Here is a 14,091-nt window from a genome sequence, read left to right as displayed (position 1 = left end):
TAGGTAAAGTCGGAGGGTTGTTTTTTCCTGGTTACCGTCATGCAAACTGTTTTTGTTAGGTTAATTAACATTTGCCACTGCTGACACCAGTGAGCAATCTTACTCAATGAATTATTTAAAGATAAATGGTCATCCGAACAGTTAATTGCTCTATAAATAATGCAGTCATCTGCGAAAAGTTTAATTTTGCAGTCTATGTTATCAGTGATGTCATTTATGTAAATTAGAAATAATAATGGCCCTAGGACGGAGCCTTGGGGAACACCTGACTTCACTGGGGCCGTCCACGACGATACTCCTTCGAAAACCACGAACTGTGACCGGTTTATAAGAAAGTCTCTTACCCAGTTCGTAATTTCCCCATCCCCAATAATGTTCTGCAATTTCGAAATCAGTTTAGTATGACACACTCGATCGAACGCTTTTGCTAAATCAAGTAGAATTACGTCAGTTTGGCCACGGTGTTTATACTGAGTGCAAGGTTGTGGACAACCTCGGTAAGCTGCGTGATTGTTGATAAACCTTTCCGGAAGCCATGTTGATGGGGGGACAGAAGATTGTTGTTTTCTAGAAAAATAGTTAAATGCTTAGCGATTATATGCTCTAGTATCTTACATGCGTACTGGTGAGGGATATAGGTCTAAAATTAGAAGGAACAGCTGTATCTCCGGTTTTGTGTATGGGTATCACCTTTGCTACTTTCCATTCTGATGGCAGTTTTGCTGTTTCTATAGATTTGCGATAAATTATGCCGAGGTATTTACTACACAGTTCTGCGTATCGAAAAAGAAATTCATTTGCAATATCATCGTGGCCACTGGCTTTCTTCGTGTCTAGATTCAAAAGTAGGTTAAGAATCCCGGGGTCGCTTATAACTAATGGTTCAATGGGAATTCGGGCTGTAGGCAAGGCCGCAGGAGTGGTGCCATTGTCATCAGTAAAGACAGATTGAAAATAATCATTGAAGATATTGGCCTGGTTTGTTTTATCGCTATCGCTTAAACACGTCTTTGTTTCAGCGGCAGGCCGAAAATGTTTCCAAAATCGTTGAGGGTTGTTTTTTATGTAACACGGAAGCGTTGAAGTAAAATATTGCCTTTTGGCGAAGCTAGCTTTTTGTTTGAAGTCTGTAATAGCACGTGCTAGGTTAGATGCGGTTACTGGATTCTTGCCTTTCTTTTTGATTGCTTGGCGTAGCCTCTTAACTTTTCGCTTTGCGTGTAAAACTTCGCGGGTTATCCAAGGATTATGTTTTTTTAGGGGCGAAGCTCCTTAGGGCGTGGGCTGTGCGTCCCCTGTAGCCTGTATGTAGCCACCTCTAGTTTCGTTCTTGCAGTGTTCACTAGATGGCGGTAACGTTCCCTGTATGTAGCCACCTCTAGTTTAGTTCTTGCAATGTTCACTAGATGGCGGTACTATCTCCTGTATGTAGCCACCTCTCGTTTAGTTCTTGTAGTGTTTACTAGATGGTGGTACTTGTAGCTGATGATGAAAAGATGCAAGGTGTTATAAACTAGAAAGCGGTACTTGTAGTTGATGAAAGACGCGAGATCTTATAAAATAGGAATGATGTCACATATGGCGCGTGTCATTGGTTGAAGGCAATCGTTCGATTTAGTGCGGTGACGTACGCTAGGGGGAGCGATGTAATAAAATCGAGTGGGCAAAATGTACAGAGGATTCATGGTTTACCAGGTTTACCTCCGGAGCTTCGCCCACTCATCTTCATTCACTTCGTGGATATGGCGGAATTTTTTTTTGCCTTTTTGTTTTCAGTGGGACAAAGTGGGTAACGCAGAACACAACGATAGTCTTGAAGCACGACCATAGATGATTTACATCAGTCGTTGGATGTATAGCAAGGTTTGAAAAGTTTTCAAATTCGTGAGCTAAGTAGGTTACAATGCTGGCATCATCACCTTTAGGGAAATTTCGAACAGTAGTTACTGATGAACGTGGTGTTATGTCATATCCTAGTTGGAGCTGACAGATTGGTATGCGGTGATCTGATATCCCCGGAATCACATTGACGACTGATTTATTTAACGGGAACTGGCCACTAATCAATATAAGGTCGAGTACGCTTTTTGTTTGATCTTTTATACGTGTTGGCGCAAGCACGACTTGTTGTAGATTGAAATTTAAAATTAAATCAATGACTGTGACGTGACCACTGGCTCTGATGACTGTGACGTGTACTGCATGTTGTTCCAATTTATGTCGGGAAGGTTAAAGTCACCCATGATGATTAGTCGAGAGTAATGGGCATGAGTTTGAAGATAATCTTGGATCGCTATAATACATTTGTTGACTGATGAGGGGCTTCTGTAAACGCACACGGTTACTATGCTAATTCCATCACAATGAATTTTACAGAATATCGCCTCTGCGCCTATAACATCGGGAAGCACGACAAAAGGAATCGATTTGCTTATCAGCAGGGCCACACCCCCACCACGTGTGGGACGATCTTTCCGGATTACAGCGTACTCCGGGGGAGTGAATTCGTCGTTTGAGATATCAGGCGTCAACCATGTTTCCGTGATGGCGACTATGTGTGGCTCTTGATCAAGCAGTAGTTGTTCAAGGCTTGCCGATTTATTTAGTATACTGTGGGCGTTTACGGTTAGTAACGTTATTTCTTTGATTGGGCGTGTTGTCGGGTCTTCGGGCGGTTTACTATGCCGTTTTTTCCTACTTGTACCCTTTCACCCTTTTTGTCGTCCCAGACAAAAGCGACATCGTTAATATAAAGCTTGGTGTATGCTAGTGCGACTTTGTCTTTTTTTTTTCGATTAGTTTTGGCGCTGTCCCAAAGCTTTTTCCTTGTCTCACGGGTTTTGCGAGCGAAATCCTCCCCTATAGAGAGGTCAGTATTCTTGAGCTTGAAGCAATTCTTCAAAATACTCCCTTTCTGTCTCGAGTCAAGAAGCTTCAGAATCACTGGTCGTGTCTTGTTTGGCGCATATCTGCCTAATCTATGAATTCTTTCAATTTGAACCGGCTCCAGCTCAAGAACACTTTCTATTATACTTTTGTTAACTGCTTGCTCCAGTTTATCGCTTGTTTCGTCTTTCATTTCTTCTAGGCCATAAATAATTAAGTTTGACCGACGGCTGCGGTTCTCAAGCTCCTCAACTCTTTGCTCAAGCGTTTTAATTGTGCTATTCATGGCAAAAACCTGGTCGTTGCAGGTTTTAAGTTTTTCTTCTAGTGCGCCTAGAGCGTCCAGTTTATTTTCAATATCCGCTAGTCTCTGTTCCTTAATTTCCTTAATATTTGCGGAAATTACATTCAGTTGCTTGATGATTCGAGAGAGCTCAGGTCCGGGATTGGTCTCTTCATCACCCCCGAGCAACAACAGTTTTCTCACGAACAATGAGCATTCAAACAACAGATCACACAGCCGGGGGCACGGCAGCACCAACAGGCATCGGTCACTAGAGCGGATACATTTACCGAAACGTTTCCTTACCTGCACAAGGCATACGAAGTGGTTAGGGATCCGCATGGCCAAGGTGCCGCCGTGCCCTATGGCCGCCGCGCTCCTGGGTGACGAACTTATAGGCTGATCCGCGAGGGGCGACCACGGGTGAGCGCATGCGCCGGAATCCGTGAGTGTTGACGAGTGCTGATGGCGTTGATTATCCAGGGCGATCCTTGCAACTGTCTCTGGCACGTGGCTGTTCGTTGCATTCCGAGTGGCGTTAACCAAAAATGGCTTTCCGGTAGTGCAGGGTGGGAACAGCAGGCCGAGTAGAAACTGCACAAGGAATACGAAGTGATTAGGGATCCGCATGGCCAAGGTGCCGCCGTGCCCTTGATAATATGATAATAGTAATAGTGATAATAGTGATAAATGATAATAGTAATAATAATATTTGGGGTTTACGTCCCAAAACCACGACATGATTGTGAAGGATGCCGTTGTAAAGGGCTCTGGGATATTCGACAAACTGGTGTTTCTTTAACGTTGACTGACATGGCACAGTACTCGGGCCTCTACCGTTAAGCCATCTCCATTGAAATGTGACTGCCGCTGCCATGGCTGAACCCGTGACCTTAGCGTCAGCTGCCGGCACCATAGCACCTGATTCACTATGGTGAAGTGAACTGACATTGAGTGAGACATTGACAGGAGGGGATGTCGTGTCATAAAGTCACATCAATATTTCGTGAGATTATGCCAAAAAAAAAAGAAAAGTGCATTGACCTCGCACGTCAATCTTGTTATTATTGTCTATGCGGACATAGCTTAGTGCACTCACAGAGAGTGTTGCCAGATTTGGCTACTTGGCGCCAAATTGGCTACTTTTGAAATGCCGTGGTGACAAAAAAAATGACGTTGGCTACTTGGCTATACTTTTTGGCTAATGTTCTGGCACTGACATCAACAGCTATTATACGCCATAACCATCACTCGGTAACCCTTGGTGTAGTGGAATTTTTTTAAAATTCAGTATGTCGAAAGCAATTAGGTGCACTCTGAACGCGTCCCAGCCTCCATGGTTTTCACATTATTAATGGAACTCATATAGGTCAGGCAACACTGTAACGTACGTAACTGGCGGGTGACTCGTTCAGTCTTTCTAGTTGCTATCCGCCTCATGCGCTAATAGTCTGAGCTGTATATGTGGCGCCACCCTAAGCGAACGCTGGTTAAAGTGGATGCACGTGGTTCATATAGACGGTTTTGAGATTGAAAGCCTTGTGCCCTAAAAAATCTTCAGTTCACCTAATTCACCAGTACATAACGGCGAAACTGAGAGGATGTTTTCAGGTTTTTTTTTTTCAGGCGTAACGAAAGTCTTTTATTCGTTTTTCACATAAAAAGAACGTGAATAATGCTCAAGGCAATCTCTTGTAGTTTTCATGTAGCTCAAAAGAACATTTTTTAAAATATATTTTACCAAATAATTGAATAAAAGTGTAGAAAAATCAGCAAGCTCTTTGCTAACGCTCTTCTTGGCCGCCGATGGTATAGAGCCACATCCGTGGGCCAAACCAGATGTCAAGGGCCTGTGTCGGTAAAAAAAAAATGAAAGCGCGTGTATTCCGTTGTTTTCGTAACCATGCCGTGGTGGTCTAGTGGCTAAGGTATTTGGCTGCTGACCCTCAGGTCGCGCGATAGAATCCCGGCTGTGGCGGCTGTATTTCCGATGGAGGCGGAAATGTTGTAGGCCCGTGTGCTCAGATTTGAGTGCACGTTAAAGAACCCCCGGTGGTCGAAATTTCCGGAGCCCACCACTACGACGTCTCTCATAATCATATGGTGGTCTTGGGACGTTAAACCCCACATATCATTGATAGGGTGACGGCCATAAAAAAGAAAAATGTTGTTGCCTTGAAGGGACAATAAAGGCAACTATTGAAGTTTGACTACTACTTTGACTATTAAGTATTTGACTACCGACGCTGCGGCACTTGTCAGCCATGACGTTTGTTAGGTCGAATGCTCTATTTCATTAGTTTGGAAATGACAGGCCCATTTTTATCACTGTGTGCGCGCACGATCTACTGCGTGCGCCTCTTACGTGAATGCCTGAGCTTTTGTTTGCGTGATTTTTCAACACAGATACATTGAAAAAAAATGGCATGTGAAGAGTCCGGTTAACTTTGTGGCTCTTTTTCTCTTCGAGGATCTCGCAACCCTGTCCACAGACGACAAATAAATTTTAGAGGCAGTAATGTTAAATCACATGCTCTGGGACTGCGCTAGAAATCCACAAGGTGCTAAATACGGAACCCTTCCGCCGCTGTTGGCCGCTGCCCTGTGCAGCCCCAGCCTCGGTGACCAACTCTAAGCCGTCCAGCAGGCCCGTGAGGCGGCGGTCAGGCAAGGTCTTGACGTCCCCACGCGGGAGACCTAAGCTCCGGTCGGCGAAAGCTCGGCCGGACTTTCAATAAAGTTCTTACCAACCAACCAAATAATGTTAAACTATTTTGTTGGTAAAAGCTAATGATAAGATAACGGCCACGGGCGCACATAACCATGACTGTAATGAGGCACACGTGCGTTTTGTGTAGCGAAAGATAACTTGTGACTGCGGCTTCTATTTTGCAGGCCGGGCGTGATTTAATTGAACATTGATTCGTGCTTGGCTAAAGGCTTACGCAACTTGCTCAAGCACCTTTCTCATCCTCCAACTTTTCTTGTGCCCCTTCGTGTTTGCAACCGCATTCCAACGCTGAAGTAATCACTCTTAGACACCTTTCTAAAACCCAGGCACCGATCACTGCGGCGTCGTTCCAGCCTTTTCATCGTCACGAACGAACCTCCGCGAAAAAGTCTCACCCGGCGACAGCGTTAAATGGTCTTTAAGATCTCGGCTTCTCACTTCCCCATCAATCATCCAACGGTGCGGAGCATACGAAGAAAAAAAGATAAATAAACGCGCACGCGCGCAAACGTCACTGTGTCCGGGCGCACCTGTCGCTTCTCCGCACAACACGCAACCATCGAGGAAAAGAGCAAGCGAGTCGGTCGACTCGCCGGCGCGTTGCACAGGCGGTTTGCACGCTCGGCTGCTAACGAGACGCCACGGTCCCCTCGTTGTCGAGAGACTGCTAGCAGCAGCAGCAATAGCAGCAGCAGACTGGGCGCCAGAGAACAAGCGGCTGCAGAGAAGTGGTTGTACGGGTCAGCCAGCGGAAAATGGCCTTTTGCCTCGCTCCGTCCACGCTTCGGGCCTTGCGCAAAGAACGTGTTCAACGTTCGCCGGACCGAGAGTATGAGCAGATCGCAAGAAGAGGGAGATGAGAGAGGGAGTTGGGGGAGCAAGAAATCGGGCGGAGGTGGGGTTGCAGTGATACGCGAAGGGCCGAGCTGGCCAGAACGATGAAAGCCTACCGGCGCGGATGATTTATAAGCGCCCTGCGGAAACCGGTGCGAAGAGGCAAGGCGTGCGCGCGCGCACGCGTTGCGTGTATGTGTGTGTACATTGGGAGGAACGCGCGTATACCGCACACACTGACTTGAAAAGAAGTGCAAGGGAGAGTAAGGAGGGGGGAAAGGGCTGAAGGCCGGACGTACTACTCGTTTCCGCGCTATTTTTTTTTTTTTGATGACTCGAGAAGAAAGTTTGTTGAACGCGCAAGTGGTTCGTGAACGGGGCGTTGCGCGAGGACAGGCTATCGACATTTAGTATAAAATGGCGGAAGCACGAAGGTTGAACTACAGTGCCTAGAATATACTATAGTTGAACCGGTGGTCGGAGGTGGCGGTTAATCGTAAACTTCGCACACTTGCACGGGAGTTTGCAACAAGCGAGGTCAAAAGAAGCCATCAAAACGATTCCATCGACCACCGAACTCTTTCAGCGGAGGATGCCATCTAGATTACGCTGAGAAGCTTTAGCCTTAGAGGAAAGAAGGATTCAGGTTGTTGTCTATTATTGTATTAGTATTTTTCACAATTATTCCTGGAAGGAAATTAGGAGACAGAGAAAGAAAACGCAGAAATGTTAGGGAATTTACAATAAGTAGTTTGCTGACCTGCGCAGGCAAAAAAAAAGTATGGAGGAGTATGAAGGTTAGGTGGATGTAGAAACTGAGAGCACGCACAACGTCACTGTCCGTCGTTCTTGAGCGGTGAACGGTGTTACTATAGGCCTACAACCGCTTGTGCGAGTCTCTTGTCCGTAAATTCCGAAAAGGAGACCACCACATAGTGAGGGTAAAGGCTTGGAAACGTGCAGGACCTTTGTACCGCAGTCACTCTCTGCACAATCATATCCTGCACCATCTGCCTTGGCGTATTGTTACAGAATGGTGGTGGTGGTAGTGATTTTTGAAGAAAAAAAAAAAAGCACCTAATTTTTGTCTGCCATTAGGCGACATGGCGCAGTGCCTCAGAATGAACGAGTCTATCTCCCATCCTTACATTGACAGCGGTGATCGAATCGCTGCTGAATAACCGTGCAAATATTTGAATGATAGACGTGTCCATCTTAACATTGGGCCGTTCGTAAACTCCCCCTACCTAGAATCAGCTGTAGCCGTTGCTTGTGGAGAAGATGCTGGATAATGAAACATTTCGGTGATTGTAGTTTCGTTTATTGTTCACCTTAGCCGGGCCATTCTTCTATGAAGCCCGCTGGATGGGGAGCTAGACGCGTCGACATCTTCGCTAGTGTATGGGCTGTGACAAAGTCACGCAGGATCGACAGAACCTTTCTTTAACTGCAGTATGTTTAGTAGAGTATTTTCGAGTGGCCTTCTAGCATTCGTGCCACAATAATCTTTCAGCTGAACGCAAAGAGACTAACAAAACCCCGGGCCATAACAGTTTCGTAACATGCAATGACTTTAGCGACGCTGATTTCTTACACTCTCAACAAAAAATTTTGGAAAATCGAAGTTGCTCAAAAAGAAAGAAAACGCTAGCTGACTAGATGTGCTAAAGACAGGTGGGTTACCACGTGTAGTGGTACCTAAGAAAAACAATAACAAAAAGGAAAATATCATTATCCTGCTAGATTGATGGTTATGTAGGAAGTTACTAAATGCCAAACAGTCGGCATAACCCCCCTGAAAGCTGCTCTGCACGTGATACATACTCACGTAATAGTCCTAATGAAACCCGTCAAGGCAAGGTTGCGCATTTTTATTATACGCATAGGGTATAGTAAATAAGCGCAACATACATATAGCATAAAATAACTGTGGCAGCCTTACGCCCCAGAAGCGTGATATTAATATGAGGAACACAGTAACGAAGGGCTTCGGAAATTCCACCCATCTGCTGTCTTTAACGTGCATCCAGATGCAAGCACATGGGCGCCTAGCGTTTCGCCTGCAGCAAAATGCGGCCCCCGAGAGTGGGATTCGAACCCACGACCTGCGAGACAGCAGTCGAGCACCCTATTTAGTCAACCACCATGGAGGGTTGGAGACATCACGACTCATGAATAGTGCAAGGAGCCTCTAAAATATACAGAACGGAAGTTGAGTTCCTAAAGCAACACGAGTGCGAATGAACCTCTTTTGTACAACATGGATCCTTTGAGATAATACCAAGTGGTTTGTTTCTGAGTGGGTTAATGATTCGTTCATTGCATGTCCGGGTCGATGCACTTACTTCTTCAATGCCTAAAAATCTGCGATGCGGTTGGGTGGCTACAGCTTATGTTCGACTTCCCACGAAGCGAATTGAATTGACAGACCCTAGAGAACGTGCAATAAAGTGGGGTGCCTTTGTATAGGTATGTCTTGAAACCATTTCATGGTGGACGTCATCGGTAATCTTGCAAGTGTGCTTTGTAATGAAATTCATTTCTGGAGCCAGCGCAGTTATGTTAATCCTGATAATTCATTCAGATTATCATTGCTCCGGCGAAGCACATGGAGTTGTCTTTTATGCATCTGTCCATGAATTATAATTTCCACGTGTTGCTAAGCAGCCACTTAGCATCGGTTATCTCGCGCAGCGGTGACATGGTTATTCAAGTACGTGAGTTGGAAGTAAGACTGAATTGTGCGTATAACCTGCCTGTATTGCACAGCATTTTATAAAAATGTTCCAACAAAGTGTTTATTATTTCTTTTCCATAGACTTGTGCTGACAAATGCTTTTAGCAACTTATTAAGAAGGCACTAAAAAAACGGTTCGAACGTTAATGCTGCAATATCGTTGGATCTGGGTGACTTTTTGCACATTTAGGATCCATTTACTGGCGTAAGTGACATTTGTCAGAAAACAGCAGCCAGCGCCACCGGTTGGCCGCAGTCCTTTCTAGACACCTCTGACTTACAAATATATATAATATGGATGATAACGCAGACTGGGCTCAATGGTTCATAAAAAGCAGTGCCACTTGCATAGCCATTACGACGCAAGCTACGCCTCCATCACGAGATGTGAGCCGGTTGCAAAACTGGTTGCGATATCATGCCGCAGGTGTGCCGTTCGAATGGCGCTGCGCGCGCCGGCGGCAGTGTTTCTTCTCACTTGCTTATTCTGCATTGTAGACATTGCGGACACGCGCACGTAATTGTATCAAATTGTGGAGAGACTGTGCTACATAAGAATGAAGGCGCAGGGAAAAAAAAGAAAGAAGTGGGGTATGGTCGGAGGAAGAGAGAGGAGGGAGGATTAGTCGCGGTTCGCCGGTTCGGAAAACGACAGGACGCGTGTAATGTTGCATTTTAGAAACACCGCGCCGTAACTCTTCTTTAACAAGGCGGAAGTTTATCGGTGTTAGGTATACAGATGGTTTGTCATGTTTGCGCTAACTTCGCTCCCTGTTCTTGGAGCGCGTAGTATGGGATCGTTAAGAATTACTGCTGTGGCGTAACGCTGCGACACTTTCTCTCGACCCGCCCCAGGCGTCATTTTTTTTGTCTAATATCTAAGTCCGACATATATGTGCGAAGTGGTAGAACTTGTGAGGAAAAAGAAAGAAAAAAAAGAAAAAAACTCGTCTCCAAATCGGAACGCCATGTTTTAACCAAACCTTTAAAAATCACAGCAATTGATTAATCTAGATAAACAGAACACTATTATTCTATCTACAAAACGCAAGAAGCAGGTAGCTCAAGTTAGAAAGTTCGTTTCTTTAACTGCATGGCTAATAATATTGCTCACTCACTCCCTCGTTCACTCGCTCTCACCCACTCACCCACTCACTCACTCACTGAATGGCATACTGTGACGTTATTCACAAACAATTTTGGTGTGTCGTACTTGGACGTTGCTACAGTGATGACTTAGCAGTGATGACTACAGTCGTGAGTCATGACTCACCTGTTGCATTCTTTTCACTGCCTTTCCGTCTCCAACTACGAGGTAGCAAACCGGAGGCTTCCTCTGGTTCACTTCTTCGTTTTTCCTTTGTCTTTCTATATACGTCTCTCCTTTGCCCACTGCACCCACCTCAGCGGCGCAAGTAGCAGCACGATCAACCTTTAGTTGCTGTTAGTGTATGCTGCCCCGCGTGACCTCTAGCGATCTTCTAGGCCTACTGGTACACCGGGAGCTGTACGAGAGTTCTAGAACTATAGAACGGCCGCGAGTGAAATGTAGCCGAGCATTGGCAGGCCAGACGAGTGCCATACTTTTTACGAACGAGAAGAGAAAAATAAAAACACAGCAGTGCCAATAAATCACGCTATAGAAACGAAAGAAGCACGGTGAACCGCGCAACGATTTGCTTTAACGGCGGAAGCCCCCGCGGAGTGATGGATTTCGCGACAGTGGTCAGGCTGTATACAGAGTGGACAGGTTTCGGCGGTCAGCGTATATCTGCGGCAATGGCACAAGAGTTTACACGCAGTGCAGGTCGCCAGAAGCTCGCTCGGTGCAGGTGCCGCACGTAGTTCTCGCATTTCTCTCCTCCGTAGAGGTTTCGCCTTGACTCGGAGTCGCGGATTCGTCAACTTTGCGCCCCAGTTCTTTTTCAAAACATTACCAGCGTTTTTTTTTTATTTTACCCTCGTGAAGCACTCTAATGTAACTTCAAAAAACCTGCTTTCAAAAATCGGTATACTTAGTTTTTATGCCAGAGATGTATTATAACCTACCCACAAGATTTTCGTGAACTTTTCTCTTAATTAGTTTTTCTTCTAGGTTGTTCTGATCAAGTCCGTTACGGCACTAAACACATGGCGCGCTGCATCCTTGATCGAAGCATGTGCCGATGCTTCGGTCCCAACTAAGCAGCTTCGTACACATGCTTAGATATATAGCAGGCACGAAATGGGGCCCATCAAGAAGGTCATTGCTCCAACTGTATGAGGCACTTTTCTTACGCTACCTGCGATATATATCTTACCCATTATCACCAGTATTCACCCGTCCTGCCTGCGTACATTGCAAAGCTTGCACGCTCAGGCATTGAGAATATGTCTTGGGATGCCACGCTACAGCGTGGCAGCTCAAGACATGTTTTTAATGCCAGCTTTTAAATGAACATATTTCAACAATGTGAGTGAATGCAGAAGCACGCGTAACTCCAATAGGCAGCTATCTTTCATGCGAACCTTCAAGAGTTTATCTCCGACCCGTCATGATCGTTATCACTTGGCGACGATCTATACGCACCAACCGAACAGTGGTTTCGCGGAAGCAATCTCACGCCATGACAGCATCATTCCCTCATGCTTTCTTCCGGCGAAAGTTGCAGAGGTACCAGGATGTACGTTATCAAGACCTTAGGTGTGCCTATTCCATGAGCGGGGAAAAATTGCGTATGCCTTCATGTGGCGTGAAAGAACTAACGTTATAGTTCTTATCTACAAAATATACCTCTTCCACGCATGTTTTTATCTGATGAGTCTGTGTTACCCACTGCTTCAACAGCGGCGTTCGTCATGCCAAGTTTGAAGACAAACGAACGCTTCTGTCTCAACCATCTAACAACATCGACGATGGCACAGATTGTGGCCATCCGCGAGGTAATTCGTTATATATCAACGCAGCCTCCCCACAAAATATTGCCCGAATCACACGGCGTATATATATATATATATATATATATATATATATATATATATATATATATATATATATATATATATATATATATATATATATATATATATATATATATATACAAGTAGATCCTGAAAAGGTGCAGTACTCGTCGTTGCCTACACCTTATCAGCCGTGCAGACAGCCCCGATTGTGGGGTCTGTGGCACTCCTGAAGCAACTGGACTTATCTTGTGCATCTGCCCACGATATATCACGCAAATAAATTCTATGGCCATCGTCTTGATGAAATGTAGCAAACAGCAAGTTTCTCGAAAAATTACCGCGTATCCACGGAATGCCTGATAGTGAGTGGGGTGAAGCGTCCGTCCGTCCGTTCTTGCTTCCGTCCGTCCGCACATCTGTCTATACGACCGTCCATGTGTCCGTCCATCAGTGCGTTCATTCATGCGTCCATCCGTGCTTTCTTCCGTGACTCCGTTTGTGCGTCCGTTCATGCGTCCGTCCGTGCATCTCGCATCTTTACATCATATTGTCACGTGCGTCCCGCGAAAAAGACGAAGGCGACAGCACATACGTGCATCTGCATGTTTTTATGCAGAACGCAACAACGAGAAAGACGAGGAACTCTCTCTCGCGCGCGGTTAATAAAAAGACCGACCCGCTGCTGTTTTCTCAGCGTCTTCAATTACGACCTCTTTCTTGACGTCCTGACAATATATTCAGCATATAGAAGTATACCGCCATCCAGCGGGCATTCCAAGGACTAAACAAGAAGTGGCACTCGCGCATTTTCTTTCGGCCTGCGCTTCGTGTCTACTCCCCACCTTTCACCGCCTCTTGTTCGTGGCTATATACTATTTCACTATATTCATGGCACTGCTGCCCAACCCTCGCTAAGCCTTGCTAAAACCAAGGAGGTGACGCCCAGCGAGTTTAAGGTGGCAACACTTCATGCGCAGACAGTGCCCAAAGTGTGTCTTTCTGATACTAGTTTTATTTAGTAAGCATCAAATTCAAGGCAAATTTTATTGGAGATTAAGTCACCAATACCCGTCTCTGTAAGTTATTTCACTAGTCCAATGTGCGCGGGTTTCCCCCTCAATTAAAAAGGGTACGTGCGTGCCGCTCCTCCAGTCCGGCCGTGGAGGTGGCTACGTACCACCACCACCACCACCACCACCACCACCACCACCACCACCACCACCACTACTACTACTACTACTACTACTACTACTACTACTACTACTACTACTACTACTACTACTACTACTAGTACTACTACTACTACTACTACTACTACTACTACTACTACTACTACTACTACTACTACTACTACTCACGACCCATGGCTTAGGGAGCTTCACCTCGAAACATCTGTTGAGACCGTCACCTCTTCATCAGCGCGATATTCTGAAAGCGCTGACCAAAAAGTTTTTACGAGAGACAGTACTCGACAAGAGACTTTAAATTGTTCCTATGTTTCGCTTAATCACCGCTGTCCTCATCATCATCAACAAGACCTTCTCTCTCTCTCCTTTCTTTTTCACACCCTCTCCTTTCCTAACGCTGAGTAGAAGGCCAGAAAATTGATTTATGCTGACATATCAGCTTTTCTATCACAATAAACATTTCTCTCACTCTCTTACTGGCATGCTTTGG

General features: G+C 45.5%; 1 protein-coding gene across 9 annotated transcripts in view; it reads right to left on the bottom strand.

The window, feature by feature from the left end:
- LOC142817866 (uncharacterized) overlaps positions 1-14,091 on the bottom strand; it is a 246,100-nt gene that overhangs the window by 109,262 nt on the left and 122,747 nt on the right. For all 9 annotated transcript variants that reach the window (XR_012895395.1, XR_012895391.1, XR_012895392.1 and 6 more), the window contains one exon: positions 3,476-3,763. Coding sequence is in view for 3 of the 9 variants with exons in the window: in XM_075895754.1 (XP_075751869.1) it covers positions 3,476-3,763 (288 nt within the window). In the remaining 6 variants the exon portion in view is untranslated. The remainder of the gene's footprint in view (positions 1-3,475; positions 3,764-14,091) is intronic.

The sequence above is a fragment of the Rhipicephalus microplus genome, chromosome 5, assembly GCF_043290135.1.
Source record: "Rhipicephalus microplus isolate Deutch F79 chromosome 5, USDA_Rmic, whole genome shotgun sequence".
Taxonomy (NCBI): Eukaryota; Metazoa; Arthropoda; class Arachnida; order Ixodida; family Ixodidae; genus Rhipicephalus; species Rhipicephalus microplus.
The sequence above is the reverse complement of the archived record's forward strand: the minus strand, read 5'-3'. Positions and strand labels throughout refer to the sequence as shown.